The sequence below is a fragment of the Neolamprologus multifasciatus genome, chromosome 2 (genome assembly GCF_963576455.1).
Source record: "Neolamprologus multifasciatus chromosome 2, fNeoMul1.2, whole genome shotgun sequence".
NCBI lineage: Eukaryota > Metazoa > Chordata > Actinopteri > Cichliformes > Cichlidae > Neolamprologus > Neolamprologus multifasciatus.
In genome coordinates, this window is record NC_140440.1 from 28,452,180 (window position 1) to 28,479,437 (window position 27,258).

Here is a 27,258-nt window from a genome sequence, read left to right on the forward strand (position 1 = left end):
CTTCAAGCTGGTTCCTTCTATTAAAAACTATTATTCTCTGGTGACCACAGGGAAACTGGACCGTGAACTAGTTTCTGATTACAACATTACAATCACTGCCACTGACGAGGGCTCTCCACCTCTGTCTTCTTCTAAAAGTGTTCAGTTATCTGTAGCTGACATCAACGACAACCCACCTGTGTTTGAGGAACAGTCGTACAGTGCATATGTGAGTGAGAATAACAAACTGGGCTCCACTTTATGTTCCGTTAGTGCTCGAGACCCCGACTGGAGACAGAACGGTACAGTGGTTTATTCTCTGTTAGCTGGTGAGGTGAACGGTGCCCCGGTGTCCTCCTATCTGTCTGTGAACGGAGACACGGGTGTGATCCACGCTGTGAGGTCGTTTGATTATGAACAGTTCAGGAGTTTTAAGGTCCATGTGATGGTCAGAGACAACGGTTCTCCTCCTCTCAGCAGCAACGTGACCGTGAGTGTGTTCATCTCAGATGTGAATGACAACTCTCCTCAGATCCTGTACCCCTCCCAGGAGGGCAACTCCTTCATGACTGAGCTGGTCCCCAAAGCTGCACACGGAGGCTCTCTGGTGTCCAAAGTGATCGCAGTGGACGCAGACTCAGGACAGAACGCTTGGTTGTCCTATCATATTGTCAAATCCACTGATCCTGGACTTTTTACTATTGGTGTCCACAGTGGAGAGATCAGGACACAGCGGGACATTTCTGAATCTGACAGCATGAAACAGAACCTTGTAGTGGCAGTGAAAGATAACGGACAGCCCTCTCTGTCTGCCACCTGTTCCATGTATTTACTTATTTCTGATAACTTGGCTGAGGTGCCAGAACTGAAGGATCTGTCTCATAATGAGAGCAATTCCAAACTGACCTCTTATCTGATCATCGCGCTGGTGTCTGTGTCCACGTTTTTTCTGACTTTCATCATCATCATCCTGGGCTTGAGGTTTTGTCGCAGGAGAAAGCCCAGACTGTTGTTTGACGGAGCAGTTGCCATCCCCAGCGGTTATCTCCCTCCTAATTACGCAGATGTTGATGGCACAGGAACTTTACGCAGCACTTACAATTATGACGCGTACCTGACCACAGGTTCAAGAACCAGTGACTTTAAGTTTGTGACATCATACAATGACAACACGCTGCCCGCTGACCAGACTCTGAAGAAAAGTCCATCAGACTTTGCTGAAGCTTTTGGAGATTCGTTGGAGACTCTGGAGGTAGGAGGACATGTTTTTGAACTAGGCTCTTGTGTTCATGTCATCTAACATTACTAATTCATATCAACTTTTTTCCACCATCAAACACCATATTCAATAACCAGTTTAATGGGGTAGGCTTATACTGAAAACCTGACAGACTATGCTCCTGAAATTTTGCTTATAATTCAAAATTGACCATCTAAAACCCCTAAAGTGAGTTGTGTGTGTCTCTTAAAATCAAAAGAAAAATGTTAAGAGGACTATAAACTTTTCTGGGATATGCAATTATATTTTCCTACGCTGTGTGGCTTCTGGCTGGATTATTTTATGCATAAGGACAATTACATTTTAGTTTAAGAGTATAAGATATGGTTTCTATAGATGTTTATAATGCATCATCGATTAAATGTTATGCACACTTATCTAAACGCCTAACTACCTTTTCAGTGCTGGCTATGAACATCACACTGCTTGTTAAGTTGTCTGTTGAAGTTACTACTGAATGTAAAATGGATTCAGAATTGCTTCATATGCACCTGAGACATGAGATTTGGTTGACTTTAGAGTTTGGATTTTTCATGTGTTACAACTGCAGTCTGCTGACCAGACTCTGAGGAAAAGTCCATCAGAGTTTGTAAATTATTTGGTTGATAACGGGATTCCCTAAAAGTAGGGCCCTGTTATGTTTTTGTGATTGATGGCATATCTTTATGCTTCTCTATTGATCTGAACTCTCTTACTTTATACAAAATTTTAGATGATCCTCTAGAATAGTGTTCTGGTATCATTTCATGGTGTTTATTAATTTGATGTTTTGTTTATCCTCTCTGCTCAGAAAGTTAAGAGGTTATGAGACAAGTTTTTAATAATCATCTACATTAGAGTTTTATTTGCAAGTGCAGCTTTCAAATACATATGAGAGAAATCATTCTTAAATTACTGAATAGTTGATGTTGCAACATGTGTTTTTATAGTATAATATTCTTAATTAGATTCTTAGTACTGAGGCATTATTCCTATTCTTCACTATACTAAATTTATTTTCAAGGGTTAAGTTTTGTTAAGATTTCACAAATACAAGGTCTCTGTTGTTTTAAATAGGCTCTCCCTGTATTTATTTATTTGAAATCCACTCAGTTAAAAGCTATTTGTTTATGCTTTGATCATCTCTGAAGAAAAAAATAGCTCCTGATCCACAAAGTATGTTAGGTGTTGAGCTAGTTTTTAATTTCTTGTTTATATACGACATGTACATACAACAATAGCTATTTCAAAATAGTGCTATTGTCCTCATTGATTTAGTCTTATAACCTAACTCACCACGCAGTGGTCATATAATTGAACTTAGTCTATACAACTGAATATTGTAGTAGCTTCAAAATGGCTTTCGAATCTTTTGCTTCCAGGCCACTGGCCGTCATGCTATACAAGTATATTATTGCTATTAACTGCACAAATGCTCACAATAAATGTTTAAGGGTAGTTTTTTTTATGCCTTGCCAATTTAAAATCTTTACATGCCAAATTTAGCTTTTGATGATTACTCAGACATTCAGTATTAGCTTTTGTCACAGCAGGTGCATAAAAGTTCTGACCTCTGAGGGTACAATGAGTTGGAACTTTCAAAATTATGCCATTATCAGTTGTGTTACCTGACTTTGTGTAAAGTCTCAGTTTTCACCCAAATGACTAATCACTACAATGCAGATGAAGCTGAACTGTCAGTGCATTAGTTTTTCATACTTTTATACTACAAATAAAGTGCAATAATTGTATTCCTCTATATTTTTCTCTATTCTGTAACCTCTAACTAAGAGAACAAATTAAAAACAACAGATGCATAATTCCAGTATCAGCATGCCATACTTTGAGAATGCACAGTCTTGTCTGGAGGTTGGAGAACTATAAGACAATGCAAACTGCTAAATAATATAATTTCAAATCACATGCTGAAAGTTAATCCCTTTTGGAATTCTCAATAGCAGCTTTTCCTTTTCTACTCAGTGACCAACCCTGACATTCAGACCACTGAATAGCACTGGTGCTGTTAAATAATACTTTGATGTTGTGAAACGTTTATTTTTTTATACATATAAACTGGTAAGTTATGATGTTACACCAAATTCTTGCATAGGAAGGTTTTCATCATTAATAGCACAGGAAAAACAACAAACATACAAATGTCTTAACTCATTCCAGACCTGCAGATTTCACTATTTAATGCTTGGTGTTTTTACATTAGGTTATTACCAGACATTGAGTGAGACAATCTTTGTTTACTAAGAAAAGAAGATACTTTACTTATTACATGATGCAGGATCTAATCTCTCTTGGTAATTTAAGATTTACAAAAAATAAGGATGTATTTCTCTAACTTGTTGGTCTTTTCTTTGTTGAATACACATGGCAACAGCTTTGGTTCATTCCTACCTGCTTGAATTTAGAAGTGGATTTAAGAGTTAATACCCTCACTAATCATACACTTTATGCAAGATATTTGTTTCTCTAAGTTTTACCTTATTCTGATGGTGATAGTGGAAAGTCATTGTTCTTTTTTCAGATATTTTAGGTTGTTTGTTAAAGAAACTCAATGAAACAAGTTATATAGAACATCCTTGAGCTACTAAATTTGATTCTGCTGTATATTATCAAAGGGTATTGCGTACAATATTTGTTTTTGACATTTTTGAATCAAATGTCTTATGTTTCTTTACACAAAATTGATTAAAAATGTAATAAAATGCAGCATTGATTGAATAAGTAAAGCAGTTTACATTAGGGCAATATTTGTGGTTCCCTTTTATTAATTTCTCAGGAATTTATTTTATGTCTGATGTAGAAATTGATACTAGAGGTCTTCCTTGAAGTGTGCTTGAGAGATGCTTTATAATGAATATAGTATATTGCCACTATTCCTTAAGGTCATTCATTTTGGCTCATGTGCACACAAGTTGCTTTCTATAGATTTAGTAACAGCCCTTGCAGATGGATTAGTATCGGTTTGAATTTATAAGCAACTATAGCTTTTACTTGTCTTTTGCAGGATTACACATGGATTTGTTTTAAATATGGTTTATTATATCATTGAAAAGTGCACCACAGGTGGAAAAGAAAAAAAAATCTGTATGAATTACCAAATAACACCGAAGTCCCTAGATTGTCATTATTTATATTGATTAATAACGGCATTATAACTCGAAGCTGGCCTCTTGTTTGGGTTTGCAGTGCTATAATTTAACAAAACTCTTGGTGTCACTGTGCACCAACAAAGACAGGAGCTCTCTATTCTTCATCCATTCTTTTCTGCCATTGCGAAGCCTTATTTTGGTGTAGCGTGTCTAGGTTAAGGACGTTACAAAAGGCAAACGCTGGGATTATTTAGAATATAACAATTTCTGTTTTTGATCACTTCCAAGGAATTTTCCAGGAAAGGATTAAACCTTGATCGATCATGGGAAGTGCAGTATACGGAAGATTGGCTATGAATTGCTATTGTGTGGTTTTCCTTTTCGTGGCCTTGCATTTCGCCCATGGAGACGTGAGCTACACTATCGCAGAGGAGATGAAAGTCGGATTTGTGATAGGGAATATCGCCAAAGATCTGGGTCTTGGGATTGCGACTCTTTCCTCGCGTAAAGTCCGCATTGACACAGACAGGGACGATAAAAGGTATTGTGATATTAATCTGAGCACCGGAGATTTGACTGTCAGTGATAGGATCGACAGGGAAAGTCTTTGTGGTAAAAAAGCCAGCTGCGTTTTAAAAGAGGAGCTTGTGCTGGAAAACCCTTTAGAGCTTCATCGCATCAGTATTCATGTGCAAGATATAAATGATAACGCACCAGAGTTCAGTGAGGATCTGATTTCATTTGAAATAAGAGAATCGGCAGTCAAAGGAGCAAGATTTTTACTTACGGAAGCCCGCGATGCCGACATAGGCACAAACGCTGTGCAACGTTACAATTTACAAAACAATGAGCATTTCACCATTAATGTAAATACAGATGTTAGTGGGAGGAAACATTCCGAATTGGTTTTGTTAAAAGAATTAGACCGAGAAAAAGCGAAAGAGCTGGAATTAGTGCTTACAGCTGTAGATGGTGGATCTCCTCAGAGATCAGGTACTGCGATTATTCACATCACTGTGCTGGATGCTAATGATAACGCCCCAGTGTTCAGCCAGGCCGTTTATGAAGCCAGTGTGCCTGAAAACTCTCTTTTAGATACCATAGTGGTTACAGTGAGCGCAACCGATGCAGACACTGGCCCAAATGGTGATATTACATATAACTTCGATCATGTCTCTGATGAGCATGTATCTTTGTTTTCACTTAATCATAAGACGGGAGAGATAAAAGTTATCGGGTCACTTGATTATGAAACGGAGACTTCAATAGAGCTGCGAGTAAGAGCAAAGGACGGACCGGGTCTTACCTCTTATTGTACAGTAATTATAGATATAACTGATGTCAATGACAACCCACCAGCCATCAATTTGAAATCACTAACAAACCCCATACCTGAGAACGTGCCACCGGGTACAGAGGTGGGCATCATTAACGTGCAGGACAGAGATTCTGAGAATAACCGACAGGTCCGCTGCTCCATCCAGCAGGGTGTCCCCTTTAAGTTGGTTCCTTCTATTAAAAACTATTATTCTCTGGTCACAACAGGACAACTGGACCGCGAACTAGTGTCTGATTACAACATTACAATTACTGCCACTGACGAGGGCTCTCCACCTCTGTCCTCTTCTAAAAGTGTTCAGTTATCTATAGCTGACATCAACGACAACCCACCTGTGTTTGAGGAACAGTCGTACAGCGCATATGTGAGTGAGAATAACAAACCTGGCTCCACTTTATGTTCCGTTAGTGCTCGAGACCCCGACTGGAGACAGAACGGTACAGTGGTTTATTCTCTGTTAGCTGGTGAGGTGAACGGTGCCCCGGTGTCCTCCTATCTGTCTGTGAACGGAGACACGGGTGTGATGCACGCTGTGAGGTCGTTTGATTATGAACTGTTCAGGAGCTTCAAAGTCCATGTGATGGCCAGAGACAACGGTTCTCCTCCTCTCAGCAGCAACGTGACCGTGAGTGTGTTCATCTCAGATGTGAATGACAACTCTCCTCATATCCTGTACCCCTCCCCAGAGGGCAACTCCTTCATGACCGAGCTGGTCCCCAAAGCTGCACACGGAGGTTCTCTGGTGTCCAAAGTGATCGCGGTGGACGCGGACTCCGGACAGAACGCTTGGCTGTCCTATCAAATAGTCAAATCCACTGATCCGGGACTTTTTACTATTGGTGTCCACAGCGGAGAGATCAGGACACAGCGGGACATTTCTGAATCTGACAGCATGAAACAGAACCTTGTAGTGGCAGTGAAAGATAACGGACAGCCCTCTCTGTCTGCCACCTGTTCCATGTATTTACTCATTTCTGATAATTTGGCTGAGGTGCCAGAACTGAAGGATCTGTCTTATAATGAGAGCAATTCCCAACTGACCTCTTATCTGATCATCGCACTGGTGTCTGTGTCCACGTTTTTTCTGACTTTCATCATCATCATCCTGGGTTTGAGGTTTTGTCGCAGGAGAAAGCCCAGACTGTTGTTTGATGGAGCAGTTGCCATCCCCAGCGGTTATCTCCCACCTAATTACGCAGATGTTGATGGCACAGGAACTTTACGCAGCACTTACAATTATGACGCGTACCTGACCACAGGTTCAAGAACCAGTGACTTTAAGTTTGTGACATCATACAATGACAACACGCTGCCTGCTGACCAGACTCTGAAGAAAAGTCCATCAGACTTTGCTGATGTCTTTGGAGATTGTGGTGGTTCACCTGAGGTAAGGGTGTCAAATGTTCGATACATTATTTTAACAGATAAAACGTTCACACTTTCCTCCAGTCAATCTTTTTTTCGCTTTTCCTAAAATCCCGTTATAGTATTTATCACACTTTGCCTGTTGCCTCTGACATTATTTTTACTGCTACTTTTGAAGGGAAATTTTCTTGATGTTGTTGAAATCATTTCTCCTGGTTTTGTTTTAATGGGTTGCTGTCTTTACGGTCCTCTATATCAACGAAAAGTTTATATTTTGACATAGGGGAAAATAGTATGTCTTACAAAAGTAAGTATTAGTTGTACAAAAACAAGTAGTGATAGCACTATTGTGTTTAGACACGCGCCCCCTTTGTTTCAGCTTTTCTGTTTCTCTTGTCATTGTATATTACGCAGATCTTCCCATGATCTAATTTTAAAAGTGCAGTCGCTCACATGTTTTCTACAGTTGCTTCCTAATGTACACATGCTCTTCCGATTCGAGTCTTCGTGTGTAACATATTCTCAAAGTTTCTTTTGAACTTGTTTTCTTGTGTTTAAACCTACATATATATGAGTTAAATAATATGTCACCCATATTTTAGCAAACCATTTGTGACCCGAGGTAGTTACCCATTTCAATAGGGATTAGCCGTAGGCATAAAGTCAGTTTACAGGGATTTTAATGCTAATACAAAATAAAATATTTCTAAACATTTAAGAGTAGCACCCAAACAATTAAAAGCTCTACTTTATTAAATACATTTAAAACTATAAAATTGTACGATTGTAAGTGGAAGATAGGATAAGCGCTGCAGGGAATCTATTAAAAACTAGTCACTCTTACAATGAAAGACAAACAAATAAACAAAATGAACAAACAACCACAACCGTCAAAATAGTCCTCAGCGCTTTGCTGTCAAGTTAAACCAGTTTTAAAACAAATTATCTGTAAATTAAAACAGGACATCACTTGCACAGAAAAATCTACCTCAGAAGGAATATCCCCCCCCCCCCCCAATTCTCTTCATGTATGTGTTTCAGTTACCTGTCTCCATGTTAGGGTCGCACCCTAATAAGTATAGGCAAGCGGAGGCGGAGTCCGCTAAAGGTTTCTCCATAGGAATAAAACAATGTTTTCCTCCTAAAGCGGTAAATAACTTTAAACCTCTACCAAACTACCAAAATTCAAGCGGAACATTTTCTGTGACCTGCCACTCATATACAAGACTATGGGACCCACATCTAGCCTTCATAGAAAAGTTAAGAAAAGAGAAACAACACGGCTTAGACCAAGGAGTCACACAGCTCCAGGTTCACACAAGAGATCGACTAATTACCTGCACCTGCCCCAGCCCCGCCTCCCAGGGTCGGTTCCCAGACTCAGGTCACACCTCTCACACCTTTATCAAGTTGCTTTCACGAATAGTGGAAGTGCAGGTCTTTGTTTAACTTTCTCCTCTTTCTTATCTTTTCTTTTTCCACATGTTGCAATTATTGACTTATATGTTCACATTTTTATTGGAAATGATCACAGAGGTAAAGTTCTTGAATATTATAAAACGTTGTGGCCATTAAAATCGTCTTGCTTTTCCTTCTCGAGTCTCTGTTCTGATACAGAAATGTCAATTGAGATTAATGTTTAATTTAAATATTTCGAAAATTACTCAAGCATTTTAGTAGCTTAAAAAACAATTAAAAATAAAACTATTTCAGTAGTTTGAAGCATTTTTAAGGCTTTTCCACCGTCTACAAACATTTAATTGTTTTTCAAAAGTTATCATGTAAATCGTGGCCACACATTTTCAGTGAACACAGATATGTAAACTTTAATTTGTACCACATTTTGTATACAATAATGATCTAAACTTTCGTAGATATGAGTTTCCATTGGCAGCATTGCTCAGTATACAGTGACCTTTCGGATTAATGCAATTTTTATTTTTTATTTTTTATCTGTCTGCACACTTCAATATACACTTTTACTTTTAAATTAAGGTTCAACTTTCGTCCATAAACGCTTCCATGCGCCTTGTACAGGGCTGCTGCTCAATGCAATTTTTAAATTAGACTCACGATGTCGCTGTCCACCTTGCCTATCTTAAAATCCACACCTATTTGTGGAGACAGAATGTGTTTTAATGTGCTGCAGTTGGTCATCGAAGGACACGCAGACGTGGTTTTAGATTGTGCTGATTTTGGCTTAAATAATATTTGTGTGTTTGCTGTATTCTTGCGCATTACAGAGGAAATATTTGCATGTCATGATGGTTAACGCGACATTTGGAATACACACCCTTGTCGTTGATTTACTCTTCTTTTGTTTGTATTTTGTCAGCGGGGATATAAGCTACTCTTTTACAGAGGAAATGCGACACGGGACTGTGATCGGAAATATCGCCAAAGACCTCGGCATCGACGCAAATACACTATCTCTTCGAAAGGCTCGTATTGATACTGAAGGAAGCGACAAACGATTCTGTGAAATAAACCTCCGTAACGGAGATCTGATTGTTGCCGAAAGGATTGACAGAGAGGGCCTGTGTGGAGACAAAGCATCCTGCGTTTTAAAACAAGAACTCATGTTGGAGAATCCATTAGAACTGCAGCGAATCAGCCTACATGTCCAGGATATAAATGACAACTCCCCACAGTTTAATAAGAATTTGATCCATATAGATATTAGAGAATCTGCGTCAAAAGGTGCTCGTTTTCCAATAGAAGAAGCGCACGATGCCGACATAGGTAAAAATTCAGTTCAATCATACAACCTACAGACGAATGAAAATTTTTTCCTTGGAGTTGGAACCAATTCTGTGGAACTTGTCCTTAACAAAGAGCTCGATCGTGAAACATTACAAGAAATCAGTCTACTTCTGACCGCTTTAGATGGTGGTTCCCCTCAAAGATCAGGTACCGTGGTCATTCACATTACTGTTTTGGACGCTAATGATAACGTGCCAGTGTTTAGCCAAGCCGTTTATAAAGCCAGTCTGTCAGAAAACTCTCCCATGGGTACTGTTGTGCTGACAGTAAAAGCAATTGATGCAGATGAGGGACTAAATGGAGAAGTTACATATGATTTTGGACACGTTCCAGAAGACGTTAAGTCAATATTTGCCATAGATTATAAAACAGGGGATATAAAATTGTCCGCCACAGTTGATTATGAAACAGTGAGATTGTTTGAGCTTCGAATAACTGCGAAAGATGGTTTAGGATTAACTTCCTATGCTAAAGTCATAATAGATGTTACTGATGTGAATGACAACCCACCTGTAATATATCTAAAGTCACTGTCGAACCCCATACCCGAACACTTGTCACCTGGTACAGAGGTGGGCATCATTAACGTGCAGGACAGAGATTCTGAGAATAACCGACAGGTCCGCTGCTCCATCCAGCAGGGTGTCCCCTTTAAGTTGGTTCCTTCTATTAAAAACTATTATTCTCTGGTGACCACAGGACAACTGGACCGTGAACTAGTGTCTCATTACAACATTACAATCACTGCCACCGACGAGGGCTCTCCCCCTCTGTCCTCTTCTAAAAGTGTTCAGTTATCTGTAGCTGACATCAACGACAACCCACCAGTGTTTGAGGAACAGTCGTACAGTGCATATGTTAGTGAGAATAACAAACCTGGCTCCACTCTATGCTCCGTTAGTGCTCGAGACCCCGACTGGAGACAGAACGGTACAGTGGTTTATTCTCTGTTAGCTGGTGAGGTGAACGGTGCCCCGGTGTCCTCCTATCTGTCTGTGAATGGAGACACGGGTGTGATCCACGCTGTGAGGTCGTTTGATTATGAACAGTTCAGGAGCTTCAAAGTCCATGTGATGGCCAGAGACAACGGTTCTCCTCCTCTCAGCAGCAACGTGACCGTGAGTGTGTTCATCTCAGATGTGAATGACAACTCTCCTCAGATCCTGTACCCCTCCCCAGAGGGCAACTCCTTCATGACCGAGCTGGTCCCCAAAGCTGCACACGGAGGCTCTCTGGTGTCCAAAGTGATCGCGGTGGACGCAGACTCCGGACAGAATGCCTGGCTGTCCTATCAAATAGTCAAATCCACTGATCCGGGACTTTTTACTATTGGTGTCCACAGCGGAGAGATCAGGACACAGCGGGACATTTCTGAATCTGACAGCATGAAACAGAACCTTGTAGTGGCAGTGAAAGATAACGGACAGCCCTCTCTGTCTGCCACCTGTTCCATGTATTTACTTATTTCTGATAACTTGGCAGAGGTGCCAGAACTGAAGGATATCTCTCATAATGAGAGCAATCCCAAACTGACTTCTTATCTGATCATCGCGCTGGTGTCTGTGTCCACGTTTTTTCTGACTTTCATCATCATCATTCTGGGTTTGAGGTTTTGTCGCAGGAGAAAGCCCAGATTGTTTTTTGACGGAGCAGTTGCCATCCCCAGTGGTTATCTCCCTCCTAATTACGCAGATGTTGATGGCACAGGAACTTTACGCAGCACTTACAATTATGATGCGTACCTGACCACAGGTTCAAGAACCAGTGACTTTAAGTTTGTGACATCATACAATGACAACACGCTGCCTGCTGACCAGACTCTGAAGAAAAGTCCATCAGATTTTGCTGATGCTTTTGGAGATTCTTTGGAGACTCTGGAGGTAGGAGGACATGTTTTTGAACTAGGCTCATGTGTTCATGTCTTCCAGCCTTACTAATTCATATCAACTTTTTTCCCCCATCAAATACCATATTAAATAACCAGTTTAATGGGGTAGTATGACACCAGGCAGATTAAAACTCCTAAACTGAGTTTGTGTTCTCTTAAAATCAAAAGAAAAATGTTAAGAGGACTATAAACTTTTCTGGAACATGCTGTTTTTTTTCCCTACGCTGTGTGGCTTCTGGCTGTATTATTTTATGCATAAGAACAATTAAATTTTAGTTTAAGATTATAGGATATGGTTTCTATAGAGATTATATTCCATCATTGATTAAATGTTAGGCATACTTATCTAAACACTTAACTGACTTTTCAGAGTTCCCTATGAACATCACACTGCTTGTTAAGTTGTCTTTTGAAGTTATTACTGAATGTAAATTGGATTCAGAATTGCTTCATATGCACCTGAGACATGAGATTTGGTTAACTTTAGAGTTTGGATTTTTCACATGTTACAACTGCAGTCTGCTGACCAGACTCTGAGGAAAAGTCCATCAGAGTTTGTAAATTATTTGGTTAAGAAAAAGATTTCCTAAAAGTAGGGCCCTGTTATGTTTTTGTGATTGATGACACATCTTTATTCTTCTCTATTGATCTGAACTCTCTGACTTTATACAACCATTTAGATGATCCTCTAGAATAGTGTTCTGGTATCATTTCATGGTGTTTATTAATTTGATGTTAATGTTTTGTTTATCCTCTCTGCTAAGGAAGTTAAGAGGTTACGAGACAAGTTTTTAATATGCATCTACATTAGAGTCTTATTTGCAAGAGCAGCTTTCAAATACATATGAGAGAAATCATTCTTAAATTACTGAATATTTGATGTTGCAACATGTGTTTTTATAGTATTGTATAATATTCACTTTTGTAACAGCAGGTTCATAAAAGTTCTGACCTCTGAGGGTACAATTAGTTGGGTCAAACTTGTGCCATTATCAGTGGTGTTACCTGTCTTTGTGCGTCTCGGTTTTCACCCAAATGACTAATCACTGCAATGCAGATGAAGCTGAACTGTCAGTGCATTCGTTTTTCATACTTTTATGCTACAAATAAAGTGCAACAATTCTATTTTTAAAATTATATTTTTCTCTATTCTGTAACTTCTAACTGAGAGAACAAATTAAAAACAACAGATGCATAATTCCAGTATCAGCATGCAATACTTTGAGAATGCATAGTCTTGTCTGGTGGTTGGAGAACTATAAGACAATGCAAACTGCTAAATAATATAATTTCAAAACACATGCTGAAAGTTAATCCCTGTTGGAATTCTCAATAGCAGCTTTTCCTTTTCTACTCAGTGACCAACCCTGACATTCAGACCACTGAATAGCACTGGCGCTGTTAAATAATACTTTGATGTTGTGAAACTTTTAGTTTTTTATACATATAAACTGGTAAGTTATGATGTTACACCAAATTCTTGCATAGGAAGGTTTTCATCATTAACAGCACAGGAAAAACAAACAAACAAACATACAAATGTCTTAACTCATTCCAGACCTGCAGATTTCACTATTTAATGCTTGGTGTTTTTACATTAGGTTATTACCAGACATTGAGTGAGACAATCTTTGTTTACTAAGAAAAGAAGATACTTTACTTATTACATGATACAGGATCTAATCTCTCTTGGTAATTTAAGATTTACAAAAAATAAGGATGTATTTCTCTAACTTGTTGGTCTTTTATTTTTTGAATACACATGGCAACAGCATTGGTTCATTCCTACCTGCTTGAATTTACAAGTGGATGTAAGAGTTAATACCCTCACTAATCATGCACTTTATGCAAGATATTTGTTTCTCTAAGTTTTACCTTATTCCGATGGTGATAGTGGAAAGTCATTGTTCTTTGTCCAGATATTTTAGGTTGTTTGTTAAAGAAACTCAATGAAACAAGTTATATAGAACATCCTTGAGCTACTAAATTTGATTCTGCTGTATATTATCAAAGGGTATCGCTTATAATATTTATTTTCTGCATTTTTGAATCAAATTTCTTATTTTTCTATATTCAAAAAATGATGAAAAAAAAGAAAAGAAAAATGCAGCATTGATTGAATAAGTAAAGCAGTTTACATTAGGGCAATATTTGTGGTTCCCTTTTATTAATTTCTCAGGAACTTATTTTATGTCTGATGTAGAAATTGATACTAGAGGTCTTCCTTGAAGTGTGCTTGAGAGATGGTTGATAATGAATATAGTATATTGCCACTATTCCTTAAGGTCATTCATTTTGGCTCATGTGCACACAAGTTGCTTTCTATAGATTTAGTACTTTTACTTGTCTTTTGCAGGATTACACATGGATTTGTTTTACATGTGGTTTATTATTTCATTGAAAATGCGTACCACAATTGGAAAAGAAAAAAAAAAGAAATCAATATGAATGACCAAATAACACCGAGGTCCCTAGAGTGTCAATAATTTTATTGATTAATAACGGCGTTATAACTCGAAGCTGGCCTTTTTGTTTGGGTTTGCGGTGCTATAATTTAACGAAACTCTTGGTGTCACTGTGCACCAACAAAGACAGGAGGTCTCTATTCTTCATCCATTCTTTTCTGCCATTGCGAAGGCTTATTTTGGTGTAGCGTGTCTAGGTTAAGGACGTTACAAAAGGCAAACGCTGGGATTATTTAGAATATTTAAAAAGAGCACTATTTTTGATCACTTTCAAGGAATTTTCCAGGAAAGGATTAAACTTTGATCGATCATGGGAACTGCAGTATACGGAAGATTGGCTATGAATTGCTATTGTGTGGTTTTCCTTTTCGTGGCCTTGCATTTCGCCCATGGAGACGTGAGCTACACTATCGCAGAGGAAATGAAAGGCGGATTTGTGATAGGGAATATCGCCAAAGATCTGGGTCTTGGGATTGCGACTCTTTCCTCGCGTAAAGTCCGCATTGACACAGACAGGGACGATAAAAGGTATTGTGACATTAATCTGAGCACCGGAGATTTGACTGTCAGTGACAGGATCGACAGGGAAAGTCTTTGTGGTAAAAAAGCCAGCTGCGTTTTAAAAGAGGAGCTTGTGCTGGAAAACCCTTTAGAGCTTCATCGCATCAGTATTCATGTGCAAGATATAAATGATAACGCGCCAGAGTTTAGTGAGGATCTGATTTCAATTGAAATAACAGAATCGGCAGACAAAGGAGCGAGATTTTTACTTACGGAAGCCCGCGATGCCGACATAGGCACAAACGCTGTGCAACGTTACAATTTACAAAACAATGAGCATTTCACCATTAATGTAAATACAGATGGTAGTGGGAGGAAACATTCCGAATTGGTTTTGGTAAAAGAATTAGACCGAGAAAAAGAGAAAGAGCTGGAATTAGTGCTTACAGCTGTAGATGGTGGATCTCCTCAGAGATCAGGTACTGCGATTATTCACATCACTGTGCTGGATGCTAATGATAACGCCCCAGTGTTCAGCCAGGCCGTTTATGAAGCCAGTGTGCCTGAAAACTCTCTTTTAGATACCGTAGTGGTTACAGTGAGCGCAACTGATGCAGACACTGGCCCAAATGGTGATATTACATATAACTTCGATCATGTCTCTGATGAGCATGTATCTTTGTTTTCACTTAATCATAAGACAGGAGAGATAAAAGTTGTCGGGTCACTTGATTATGAAACGGAGACTTCAATAGAGCTGCGAGTAAGAGCAAAGGACGGACCGGGTCTTACCTCTTATTGTACAGTAGTTATAGATATAACTGATGTCAATGACAACCCACCCGCCATCAATTTGAAATCACTAAGTAACCCCATACCTGAGAACGTGCCACCGGGTACAGAGGTGGGCATCATTAACGTGCAGGACAGAGATTCTGAGAATAACCGACAGGTCCGCTGCTCCATCCAGCAGGGTGTCCCCTTTAAGTTGGTTCCTTCTATTAAAAACTATTATTCTCTGGTCACCACGGGACAACTGGACCGCGAACTAGTGTCTGATTACAACATTACAATTACTGCCACTGACGAGGGCTCTCCACCTCTGTCCTCTTCTAAAAGTGTTCAGTTATCTGTAGCTGACATCAACGACAACCCACCTGTGTTTGAGGAACAGTCGTACAGTGCATATGTGAGTGAGAATAACAAACCTGGCTCCACTTTATGTTCCGTTAGTGCTCGAGACCCCGACTGGAGACAGAACGGTACAGTGGTTTATTCTCTGTTAGGTGGTGAGGTGAACGGTGCCCCGGTGTCCTCCTATCTGTCTGTGAACGGAGACACGGGTGTGATCCACGCTGTGAGGTCGTTTGATTATGAACAGTTCAGTAGTTTTAAAGTCCACGTGATGGCCAGAGACAACGGTTCTCCTCCTCTCAGCAGCAACGTGACCGTGAGTGTGTTCATCTCAGATATGAATGACAACTCTCCTCAAATCCTGTACCCCTCCCCAGAGGGCAACTCCTTCATGACCGAGCTGGTCCCCAAAGCTGCACACGGAGGCTCTCTGGTGTCCAAAGTGATCGCGGTGGACGCAGACTCCGGACAGAACGCCTGGCTGTCCTATCAAATAGTGAAATCCACTGATCCGGGACTTTTTACTATTGGTGTCCACAGCGGAGAGATCAGGACACAGCGGGACATTTCTGAATCTGACAGCATGAAACAGAACCTTGTAGTGGCAGTGAAAGATAACGGACAGCCCTCTCTGTCTGCCACCTGTTCCATGTATTTACTCATTTCTGACAATTTGGCTGAGGTGCCAGAACTGAAGGATCTGTCTTATAATGAGAACAATTCCAAACTGACCTCTTATCTGATCATCGCACTGGTGTCTGTGTCCACGTTTTTTCTGACTTTCATCATCATCATCCTGGGTTTGAGGTTTTGTCGCAGGAGAAAGCCCAGACTGTTGTTTGACGGAGCAGTTGCCATCCCCAGCGGTTATCTCCCTCCTAATTACGCAGATGTTGATGGCACAGGAACTTTACGCAGCGCTTACAATTATGACGCTTATCTAACCACAGGTTCAAGAACCAGTGACTTTAAGTTTGTGACATCATACAATGACAACACGCTGCCTGCTGACCAGACTCTGAAGAAAAGTCCATCAGACTTTGCTGATGTTTTTGGAGATTCTTTGGAGACTCTTGAGGTAGGAGGACATGTTTTTGAACTAGGCTCTTGTGTTCATGTCTTCCAGCCTTACCAATTCATATCAACTTTTTTTCCACCACCAAATACCATATTAGATAACCAGTTTAATGGGGTAGTATGACACCAGGTAGATTATGCTCCTGAAGTTTGGTTTTTAATTCAAAATCGATAAAATCAAAAGAAAAATGTTAAGAGGACTATAAACGTTTCTGGAACATGCAGTTATATTTTCCTACGCTGTGTGGCTTCTGGCTGGATTATTTTATGCATAAGAACAATTAAATTTTAGTTGAAGAGTATAGGATATGGTTTCTATAGAGATTATATTCCATCATTGATTAAATTTTAAGCATACTTATCGAAACACTTAACTGACTTTTCAGTGTTCTCTATGAACATCACACTGCTTGTTAAGTTGTCTTTTGAAGTTACTACTGAATGTAAATTGGATTCAGAATTGCTTCATATGCACCTGAGACATGAGATTTGGTTGACTTTAGAGTTTGGATTTTTCATGTGTTGCAACTGCAGTCTGCTGACCAGACTCTGAGGAAAAGTCCATCAGAGTTTGTAAATTATTTGGTTGATAACGGGATTCCCTAAAAGTAGGGCCCTGTTATGTTTTTGTCATTGATGGCATATCTTTATTCTTCTCTATTGATCTGAACTCTCTGACTTTATACAAAATTTTAGATGATCCTCTAGAATAGTGCTCTGGTATCATTTCATTGTGTTTATTAATTTGATGTTTTGTTTATCCTCTCTGCTCAGAAAGTTAAGAGGTTATGAGACAAGTTTTTAATAATCATCTACATTAGAGTCTTATTTGCAAGTGCAGCTTTCAAATACATATGAGAGAAATCATTCTTAAATTACTGAATATTTGATGTTGCAACATGTGTTTTTATAGCATAATGTTCTTAATTAGATTCCTAGTACTGAGGCATTATTCCTATTCTTCACTATACTAAATCGATTTTCAAGGGTTAAGTTTTGTTAAGATTTCACAAATACAAGGTCTCGGTTGTTTTAAATAGGCTTTCCTTGTATTTATTTATTTGAAATCCACCCAGTTAAAAGCTATTTGTTTATGCTTTGATCATCCCTGAAGAAAAAAATTAGCTCCTGATTCACAATGTATGTTAGGTGTTGAGCTAGTTTTTCATTTCTTGGTTATATATGACATGTACATACAGCAACAGCCATTTCAAAATAGTGCTATTGTCCTCATTGATTTAGTCTGATAACCTAACTCACCATGCAGTGGTCATATAATTGAACTTAGGCTATACAATCTAATATTGTAGTAGGTTCAAAATGGCTTTCGAAGTCTTTTGTTTCCAGGCCAGTGGCCTTGACAGTATTACAGTATACTATTGCTATTGGCTGCATAAATGGTCATAGCAAATATTTAGGGGTAGTTTTTATGCCTTGCCGATTTAAAATCTTTAGGTGCAAAATTTAGCTTTTGATGACTACTCTGACATTCAGTATTAGCTTTTGTCAAAGCAGGTGCATAAAAGTTCTGACCTCTGAGGGTACAATGAGTTGGGTCAAAATTATGCCATTATCAGTGGTGTTACCTGACTTTGTGCGTCTCAGTTTTCACCCAATGACTAATCACTGCAATGCAATTGAAGCTGAACTATCAGTGCATTAGTTTTTCATACTTTTATACTACAAATAAAGTGCAATAATTGTATTCCTCTATATTTTTCTCTATTCTGTAACTTCTAACTGAGAGAACAAATTAAAAACAACAGATGCATAATTCCAGTATCAGCATGCCATACTTTGAGAATGCACAGTCTTGTCTGGTGGTTGGAGAACTATAAGACAATGCAAACTGCTAAATAATATAAGTTAAAATCACATGCTGAAAGTTAATCCCTTTTGGAATTCTCAGTAGCAGCTTTTCCTTTTCTACTCAGTGACCAACCCTGACACTCAGACCACTGAATAGCACTGGTGCTGTTAAATAATACTTTGATGTTGTGAAACATTTATTTTTTTATACATATAAACTGGTAAGTTATGATGTTACACCAAATTCTTGCATAGGAAGGTTTTCATCATTAACAGCACAGGGGAAAAAAACAAACATACAAAATTCTTAACTCATTCCAGACCTGTAGATTTCACTATTTAATGCTTGGTGTTTTTACAGTAGGTTATTACCAGACATTGAGTGAGACAATCTTTGTTTACTAAGAAAAGAAGATACTTAAGTTATTACAATATCTAATCTCTCTTGGTAATTTAAGATTTACAAAAAATAAGGATGTATTTATCTTACTTTTTGGTCTTTTCTTTTTTTGAATACACATGGCAACAGCATTGGTTCATTCCTACCTGCTTGAATTTAGAAGTGGATGTAAGAGTTAATACCCACACAAATCATGAACTTTATGTGAGATATTTGTTTCTCTAAGGTATTACCTTATTCTGATAGTAATAGTGGAAAGTCATTGTTCTTTGTCGAGATATTTTAGGTTGTTTGTTAAAGAAATTCAATGAAACAAGTTAGATGGAATATCCTTGAGCTACTAAATTTGATTCTGCTGTATATTATCCAAGGGTATTGCATATAATATTTGTTTTTGGCATTTCTGAATCAAATGTCTTATGTTTCTATACACAAAATTGATTTAAAAAATTAAAAAAAAAAGTGAGGCATTGATTGAATAAGTGAAGCAGTTTACATTAGGGCAATATTTGTGGTTCCCTTTTATTAATTTCTCAGGAACTTATTTTATGTCTGATGTAGAAATTGATACTAGAGGTCTTCCTTGAAGTGTGCTTGAGAGATGGTTGATAATGAATATAGTATATTGCCACTATTCCTTAAGGTCTTTGATTTTGGCTCATGTGCACACAAGTTGCTTTCTATAGATTTAGTAACAGCCCTTGCAGATGGATTAGTATCGGTTTGAATTTGTAAGCAACTATAGCTTTTACTCGTCTTTTGCAGGATTACACATGGATTTGTTTTAAATTTGGTTTATTATTTCGTTGAAAGGCGTACCACAGCTGGACAGGAAAAAAATCTGTATGAATGACCAAATAACACCGAAGTCCCTAGATTGTCATTATTTATATTGATTAATAACGGCGTTATAACTCGAAGCTGGCCTCTTGTTTGGGTTTGCGGTGCAATAATTTAACGAAACTCTTGGTGTCACTGTGCACCAACAAAGACAGGAGATCTCTATTCTTCATCCATTCTTTTCTGCCATTGCGAAGCCTTATTTTGGTGTAGCGTGTCTAGGTTAAGGACGTTACAAAAGACAAACGCTGGGATTTTTTTTTAGAATATAACAATTTCTAATTTTGATCACTTTCAAGGAATTTTCCAGGAAAGGATTAAACCTTGATATCATGGGAAGTGCAGTATACGGAAGATTGGCTATGAATTGCTATTGTGTGGTTTTCCTTTTCGTGGCCTTGCATTTCGCCCATGGAGACGTGAGCTACACTATCTCAGAGGAGATGAAAGGCGGATTTGTGATAGGGAATATCGCCAAAGATCTGGGTCTTGGGATCGCGACTCTTTCCTCGCGTAAAGCCCGCATTGACACAGACAGAGACGATAAAAGGTATTGTGACATTAATCTGAGCACCGGAGATTTGACTGTCAGTGACAGGATCGACAGGGAAAGTCTTTGTGGTAAAAAAGCCAGCTGCGTTTTAAAAGAGGAGCTTGTGCTGGAAAACCCTTTAGAGCTTCATCGCATCAGTATTCATGTGCAAGATATAAATGATAACGCGCCAGAGTTTAGTGAGGATCTGATTTCATTTGAAATAAGAGAATCGGCAGTCAAAGGAGCAAGATTTTTACTTACGGAAGCCCGCGATGCCGACATAGGCACAAACGCTGTGCAACGTTACAATTTACAAAACAATGAGCATTTCACCATTAATGTAAATACAGATGTTATTGGGAGGAAACATTCCGAATTAGTTTTATTAAAAGAATTAGACCGAGAAAAAGCGAAAGAGCTGGAATTAGTGCTTACAGCTGTAGATGGTGGATCTCCTCAGAGATCAGGTACTGCGATTATTCACATCACTGTTCTGGATGCTAATGATAACGCCCCAGTGTTCAGCCAGGCCGTTTATGAAGCCAGTGTGCCTGAAAACTCTCTTTTAGATACCGTAGTGGTTACAGTGAGCGCAACTGATGCAGACACTGGCCCAAATGGTGATATTACATATAACTTCGATCATGTCTCTGATGAGCATGTATCTTTGTTTTCACTTAATCATAAGACAGGAGAGATAAAAGTTATCGGGTCACTTGATTATGAAACGGAGAGTTCAATAGAGCTGCGAGTAAGAGCAAAGGACGGACCGGGTCTTACCTCTTATTGTACAGTAGTTATAGATATAACTGATGTCAATGACAACCCACCAGCCATCAATTTGAAATCACTAACTAACCCCATACCTGAGAACGTGCCACCGGGTACAGAGGTGGGCATCATTAACGTGCAGGACAGAGATTCTGAGAATAACCGACAGGTCCGCTGCTCCATCCAGCAGGGTGTCCCCTTTAAGTTGGTTCCTTCTATTAAAAACTATTATTCTCTGGTGACCACAGGGCAACTGGACCGCGAACTAGTGTCTGATTACAACATTATAATCACTGCCACTGACGAGGGCTCTCCACCTCTGTCCTCTTCTAAAAGTGTTCAGTTATCTGTAGCTGACATCAACGACAACCCACCTGTGTTTGAGGAACAGTCGTACAGCGCATATGTGAGTGAGAATAACAAACCTGGCTCCACTTTATGTTCCGTTAGTGCTCGAGACCCCGACTGGAGACAGAACGGTACAGTGGTTTATTCTCTGTTAGCTGGTGAGATGAACGGTGCCCCGGTGTCCTCCTATCTGTCTGTGAACGGAGACACGGGTGTGATCCACGCTGTGAGGTCGTTTGATTATGAACAGTTCAGGAGTTTTAAAGTCCACGTGATGGCCAGAGACAACGGTTCTCCTCCTCTCAGCAGCAACGTGACCGTGAGTGTGTTCATCTCAGATGTGAATGACAACTCTCCTCACATCCTGTACCCCTCCCCGGAGGGCAACTCCTTCATGACCGAGCTGGTCCCCAAAGCTGCACACGGAGGCTCTCTGGTGTCCAAAGTGATCGCGGTGGACGCAGATTCCGGACAGAACGCTTGGTTGTCCTATCATATAGTGAAATCCACTGATCCGGGACTTTTTACTATTGGTGTCCACAGCGGAGAGATCAGGACACAGCGGGACATTTCTGACTCTGACAGCATGAAACAGAACCTTGTAGTGGCAGTGAAAGATAACGGACAGCCCTCTCTGTCTGCCACCTGTTCCATGTATTTACTAATTTCTGATAACTTGGCTGAGGTGCCAGAACTTAAGGATCTGTCTTATAATGAGAGCAATTCCAAACTGACCTCTTATCTGATCATCGCGCTGGTGTCTGTGTCCACGTTTTTTCTGACTTTTATCATCATCATCCTGGGTTTGAGGTTTTGTCGCAGGAGAAAGCCCAGACTGTTGTTTGACGGAGCAGTTGCCATCCCCAGCGGTTATCTTCCTCCTAATTACGCAGATGTTGATGGCACAGGAACTTTACGCAGCACTTATAACTATGACGCTTACCTAACCACAGGTTCTAGAACCAGTGACTTTAAGTTTGTGACATCATACAATGACAACACGCTGCCTGCTGACCAGACTCTGAAGAAAAGTCCATCAGACTTTACAGATGTGTTTGGAGATGGCGATATGTCTCCTAAGGTAGGAAGATATCGCATGTCCTATTTTCAATAACTGTACAGCTTGTAAATATTGGTTAATTTCGAAGCGTTTGGAGACTGTGATACTTTTGCCAAGTAAGGAACTTCAATATTTTATTTTCTCTTTTTGATAAAACACTCATACTGAGCAGTGTTTTTTTTTCGCACGTGGTTCTTAAACTTTGCTTTTAAATAAGAAACAGACCGCTGTACAAGTAAAAAAATAGATACTTTCACTTGATGTTAATCCTCTGTTTCTTGATATGATCGTGTTTTTTCTTGTTAGTTTTTATTCTTGTACTTGTACCCTTATTTTCTTTGTGCGGTGTTATGTTCTTGAGAGTTACGGTCTGTCCATCATAACGTATTGAATAGAAGAGTTAAAAAGTGAACTCTTTACTTGACAGGTTTCTGAGTATGTGTATGACAGTATTAAATTAAATAGTTTTTAAATGAAAACTTTGGTTAGGCATTCTTTGATCATTTTGCTAAAAGGCCAGACAAAATAATACCTTGGGCAGTTAAGCTGTTAAGGGTTTCTTAGAGGAAATATCCCGAAAATGCTCTAATGTTCTTACTTATCACCTTCAGTATTACACAGATTATGACACATGCCCATGTCCTCTGTTGTCATCAGATATCAGCTTAGATCTCCTGCAGGACATTTAGTATATTTTAGACAGTTCCATCACAGCAATAAATAAAAGAATAACTTTTGTAAAATTTGTGTTTTCTGACAACAGAACAATTCTACAAACCTGTCTAATGAATGGCAGGGTTCGTTGAACTTATACTGTTGGTACATGTTGACTCAACAGCTTTGAAACACAGTTTATGTTGTCTTGTTTTATTGTTTATTTGTTTATTTAATTGGCCAAAAGTATCTGTGTTTCAATTAAAGTTAGCCAGCGTGGGTCAAACTTGTAATACTTTTCTTGTTCTTCTGTTCGAGAGGCAGAGAGGCAGTTGGAATTGCTGTTTTTCCACTTTGCAATGAGTTTATCAGTTGCCCTTGTCTGTGTCTTTGGAGCCGACATGCAGCTGGTGCTCTGTGTCTCTGTCCTTGGTGCTGAGCAGGCCTAGTCGATGCTATCCTTGGTGCTGAACCTTTTTTTTCCTCTTGTGACGTATTTTCATGGGGAATGCGCTGCTATGCTGCTATGTTTTATGTATAACTTTTAAATTTTTTATTTTTATTTTTAGGTTACAGTTTAACAGTTTCATTTGTTTTTATGGAGACGTGTGTTCCATTTTCCTAACAAGATTTTGCTATGACATCACATCTATTCTTAACTACGATTAAAAATAAGGAAAAGTAGAATCACAAGTGTAACCGGATAAAATTGTTTGTGGTCACAGAGTGACAATTCACGTTATACATGACTCTCGGTAGCGAATTGTACATATTTATAGAAGTTGTTTCTTCATGAAAGAAGTAGTAATATCACTCCTTTATTTTAAATCTCATGGTAACTGAGGTAATGCTTGTATTGACATTTTTTACTGAAACACTGAAAGCACTGGTTTGGTTCTTTGTTATTTTCTGTTATTATTCATTGCATATTTTTAGTGAACTAATGTTTCTTTAATGGTCTTCGTATAAGTTAAGGGCAGGGTTTTTGTGCGTCTCAAGACAAAATTCTAAAAGCTATCCAGACTATTTAGGGAGAGTTTAACAGGAAAACCAAGACTGACTTTCAAGCAATGGCAAAATGTTAAAAAATGCAGCTATAATGTAAATGATGCGTGGAAAAATATACGAAGCATTTGTATGTTTTCAAAGTTTTGATTCGGATGAGAGATAGTGCCATTTAATGTAGCCTGTAAACATCAATGAAAAAAAAAAAGTCACATAAAGAGTAGTGAAGAAAAAATTACACAATCCTGCCTTCATACAGCTGTGTTTGAATACCCGCATTGAAATGTTTTTCTTAAAGTATGAAAGAGAAATGATATCTTCACGGATCAAGCAAAAAAGTTTTCTGCAAAACTGTTATGTGCTATTTAGGCTCAGGGTGTCACTATACACCAGCAAAGCAGGGGAATTTCAACCTACTTTGCACACCACCCATCAGTGGGTTCGACCATTCTATTCTCTGCAGTCTACAATACCAGCGACAAAAAAATGGAAATATACTGATCCAGGGACTTGTTTTTAAAAGATTTAAGATAACGTGTTTTAACTTCTGTAGTGTTGTCATAGGATGGCGCATAGACAGCGTCTTTGTCAAAGCCTTTGCTTTGTTTTTCTCTTTAATATAATCCAATACGCAAACGGAGATCTGAGCTATTCTATACAGGAGGAGCTGAAACGCGGATCTGTTATTGGAAATATCGCTAAAGATCTCGGACTGGATCTGGGTCGGCTATCTGCTCGAAAACCTCGTGTTGACTTGGAAGGAAGCGAAAGACAGTATTGTGGAATAAACCAGAGAAGCGGAGATTTGTTCGTTGCGGAGAGAATAGACCGAGAGGAGCACTGTGGAGAAAGGCCTTCGTGTGTTCTCAAATTCGACTTGCTGTTAGAGAATCCGCTGGAGCTGCACCGGTTGTCCCTGCAGGTGCAGGACATAAACGACAATGCGCCAATCTTTCCGAAAGATATTATAAAGCTGGAAATTAGAGAATCAGCTGCCAAAGGAGCTAGGTATCGCATTAATGCAGCACAAGATGCAGATATAGGTCAAAATTCTGTTCAAAGCTACATTTTACAACAAAACGCTCACTTTGTGTTCAGCATTCAGACGACAAGTTCTGGCAGTAAATACGGTGAGCTGGTTTTAGATACGGAGTTAGACCGAGAGGAGAAGCAGGAAATGAAATTATTGCTCACAGCCATGGATGGTGGCTCCCCTCAGAGATCAGGGACAGTGGTCATACACGTAATTGTTCTTGATGCTAATGATAACGCCCCCGTGTTCACAGAGGCCGTATATAGAGCCAGTATACCGGAAAACTCACCACTGAAGACTCCAATTATCAGAGTAAACGCATCAGATGCAGATGAGGGCGTTAATGGAGAGGTTACATATGAATTTAGTCGACTTTCTGATAAATTACAAAAGCTTTTTTCACTTGATCCGAAAACTGGAGAAATTGTTGTTATGGGTGAAATCGACTATGAAGAGGGGTCGAAATACGAAGTAATTGTTGAAGTCAAAGACGGTTATGGCCTTTCTTCAGAAGCAAAAGTTGTTATTGATATTACTGATGTGAACGACAATGCACCATTTATAAATCTGAAATCATTGTCTAATCCCATACCTGAGAACGCGTCACCTGGTACAGAGGTGGGCATCATTAACGTGCAGGACAGAGATTCTGAGAATAACCGACAGGTCCGCTGCTCCATCCAGCAGGGTGTCCCCTTTAAGTTGGTTCCTTCTATTAAAAACTATTATTCTCTGGTGACCACGGGACAACTGGACCGCGAACTAGTGTCTGATTACAACATTACAATCACTGCCACCGACGAGGGCTCTCCACCTCTGTCCTCCTCTAAAAGTGTTCAGTTATCTGTAGCTGACATCAACGACAACCCACCTGCGTTCGAGGAACAGTCGTACAGCGCATATGTGAGTGAGAATAACAAACCTGGCTCCACTTTATGTTCCGTTAGTGCTCGAGACCCCGACTGGAGACAGAACGGTACAGTGGTTTATTCTCTGTTAGCTGGTGAGGTGAACGGTGCCCCGGTGTCCTCCTATCTGTCTGTGAACGGAGACACGGGTGTGATCCACGCTGTGAGGTCGTTTGATTATGAACAGTTCAGGAGCTTCAAAGTCCATGTGATGGCCAGAGACAACGGCTCTCCTCCTCTCAGCAGCAACGTGACCGTGAGTGTGTTCATCTCAGATGTGAATGACAACTCTCCTCAGATCCTGTACCCCTCCCCGGGGGGCAACTCCTTCATGACCGAGCTGGTCCCCAAAGCTGCACACGGAGGCTCTCTGGTGTCCAAAGTGATCGCAGTGGACGCAGACTCCGGACAGAACGCTTGGCTGTCCTATCAAATAGTCAAATCCACTGATCCGGGACTTTTTACCATTGGTGTCCACAGCGGAGAGATCAGGACACAGCGGGACATTTCTGAATCTGACAGCATGAAACAGAACCTTGTAGTGGCAGTGAAAGATAACGGACAGCCCTCTCTGTCTGCCACCTGTTCCATGTATTTACTTATTTCTGATAACTTGGCTGAGGTGCCAGAACTTAAGGATCTGTCTTATAATGAGAGCAATTCCAAACTGACCTCTTATCTGATCATCGCGCTGGTGTCTGTGTCTACATTTTTCCTGACTTTTATCATCATCATCCTGGGTTTGAGGTTTTGTCGCAGGAGAAAGCCCAGACTGTTGTTTGATGGAGCAGTTGCCATCCCCAGTGGTTATCTCCCTCCTAATTACGCAGATGTTGATGGCACAGGAACTTTACGCAGCACTTACAATTATGATGCATACCTGACCACAGGTTCTAGAACCAGTGACTTTAAGTTTGTGACATCATACAATGACAACACGCTGCCTGCTGACCAGACTCTGAAGAAAAGTCTGTCAGACTTTGGTGATGTATTCGGCGACTGCAATCCTTCACCAGAGGTAG

At 39.6% G+C, this 27,258-nt stretch overlaps 3 protein-coding genes across 8 annotated transcripts in view; all 3 read left to right on the forward strand.

Annotated features, from left to right (window-relative positions):
• LOC146524648 (protocadherin beta-16-like) overlaps positions 1-27,258 on the forward strand; it is a 277,164-nt gene that overhangs the window by 39,474 nt on the left and 210,432 nt on the right. The window lies entirely within an intron of this gene.
• The window catches only part of LOC146524649 (protocadherin gamma-A11-like), a 124,271-nt gene that overhangs the window by 34,084 nt on the left and 62,929 nt on the right, over positions 1-27,258 (forward strand). The window lies entirely within an intron of this gene.
• LOC146524650 (protocadherin gamma-C5-like) overlaps positions 1-27,258 on the forward strand; it is a 298,508-nt gene that overhangs the window by 13,859 nt on the left and 257,391 nt on the right. For 2 of the 5 annotated variants that reach the window (XM_085174221.1, XM_085174288.1), the window contains exon 1: positions 1,238-7,067. The exons of 1 other annotated variant lie outside the window; for it this stretch is intronic. In XM_085174221.1, coding sequence (XP_085030347.1) covers positions 4,665-7,067 — 2,403 coding nt within the window. In that variant the 5' untranslated portion in view covers positions 1,238-4,664. 2 more of the 5 variants (XM_085174272.1, XM_085174303.1) reach the window with 1 other exon arrangement.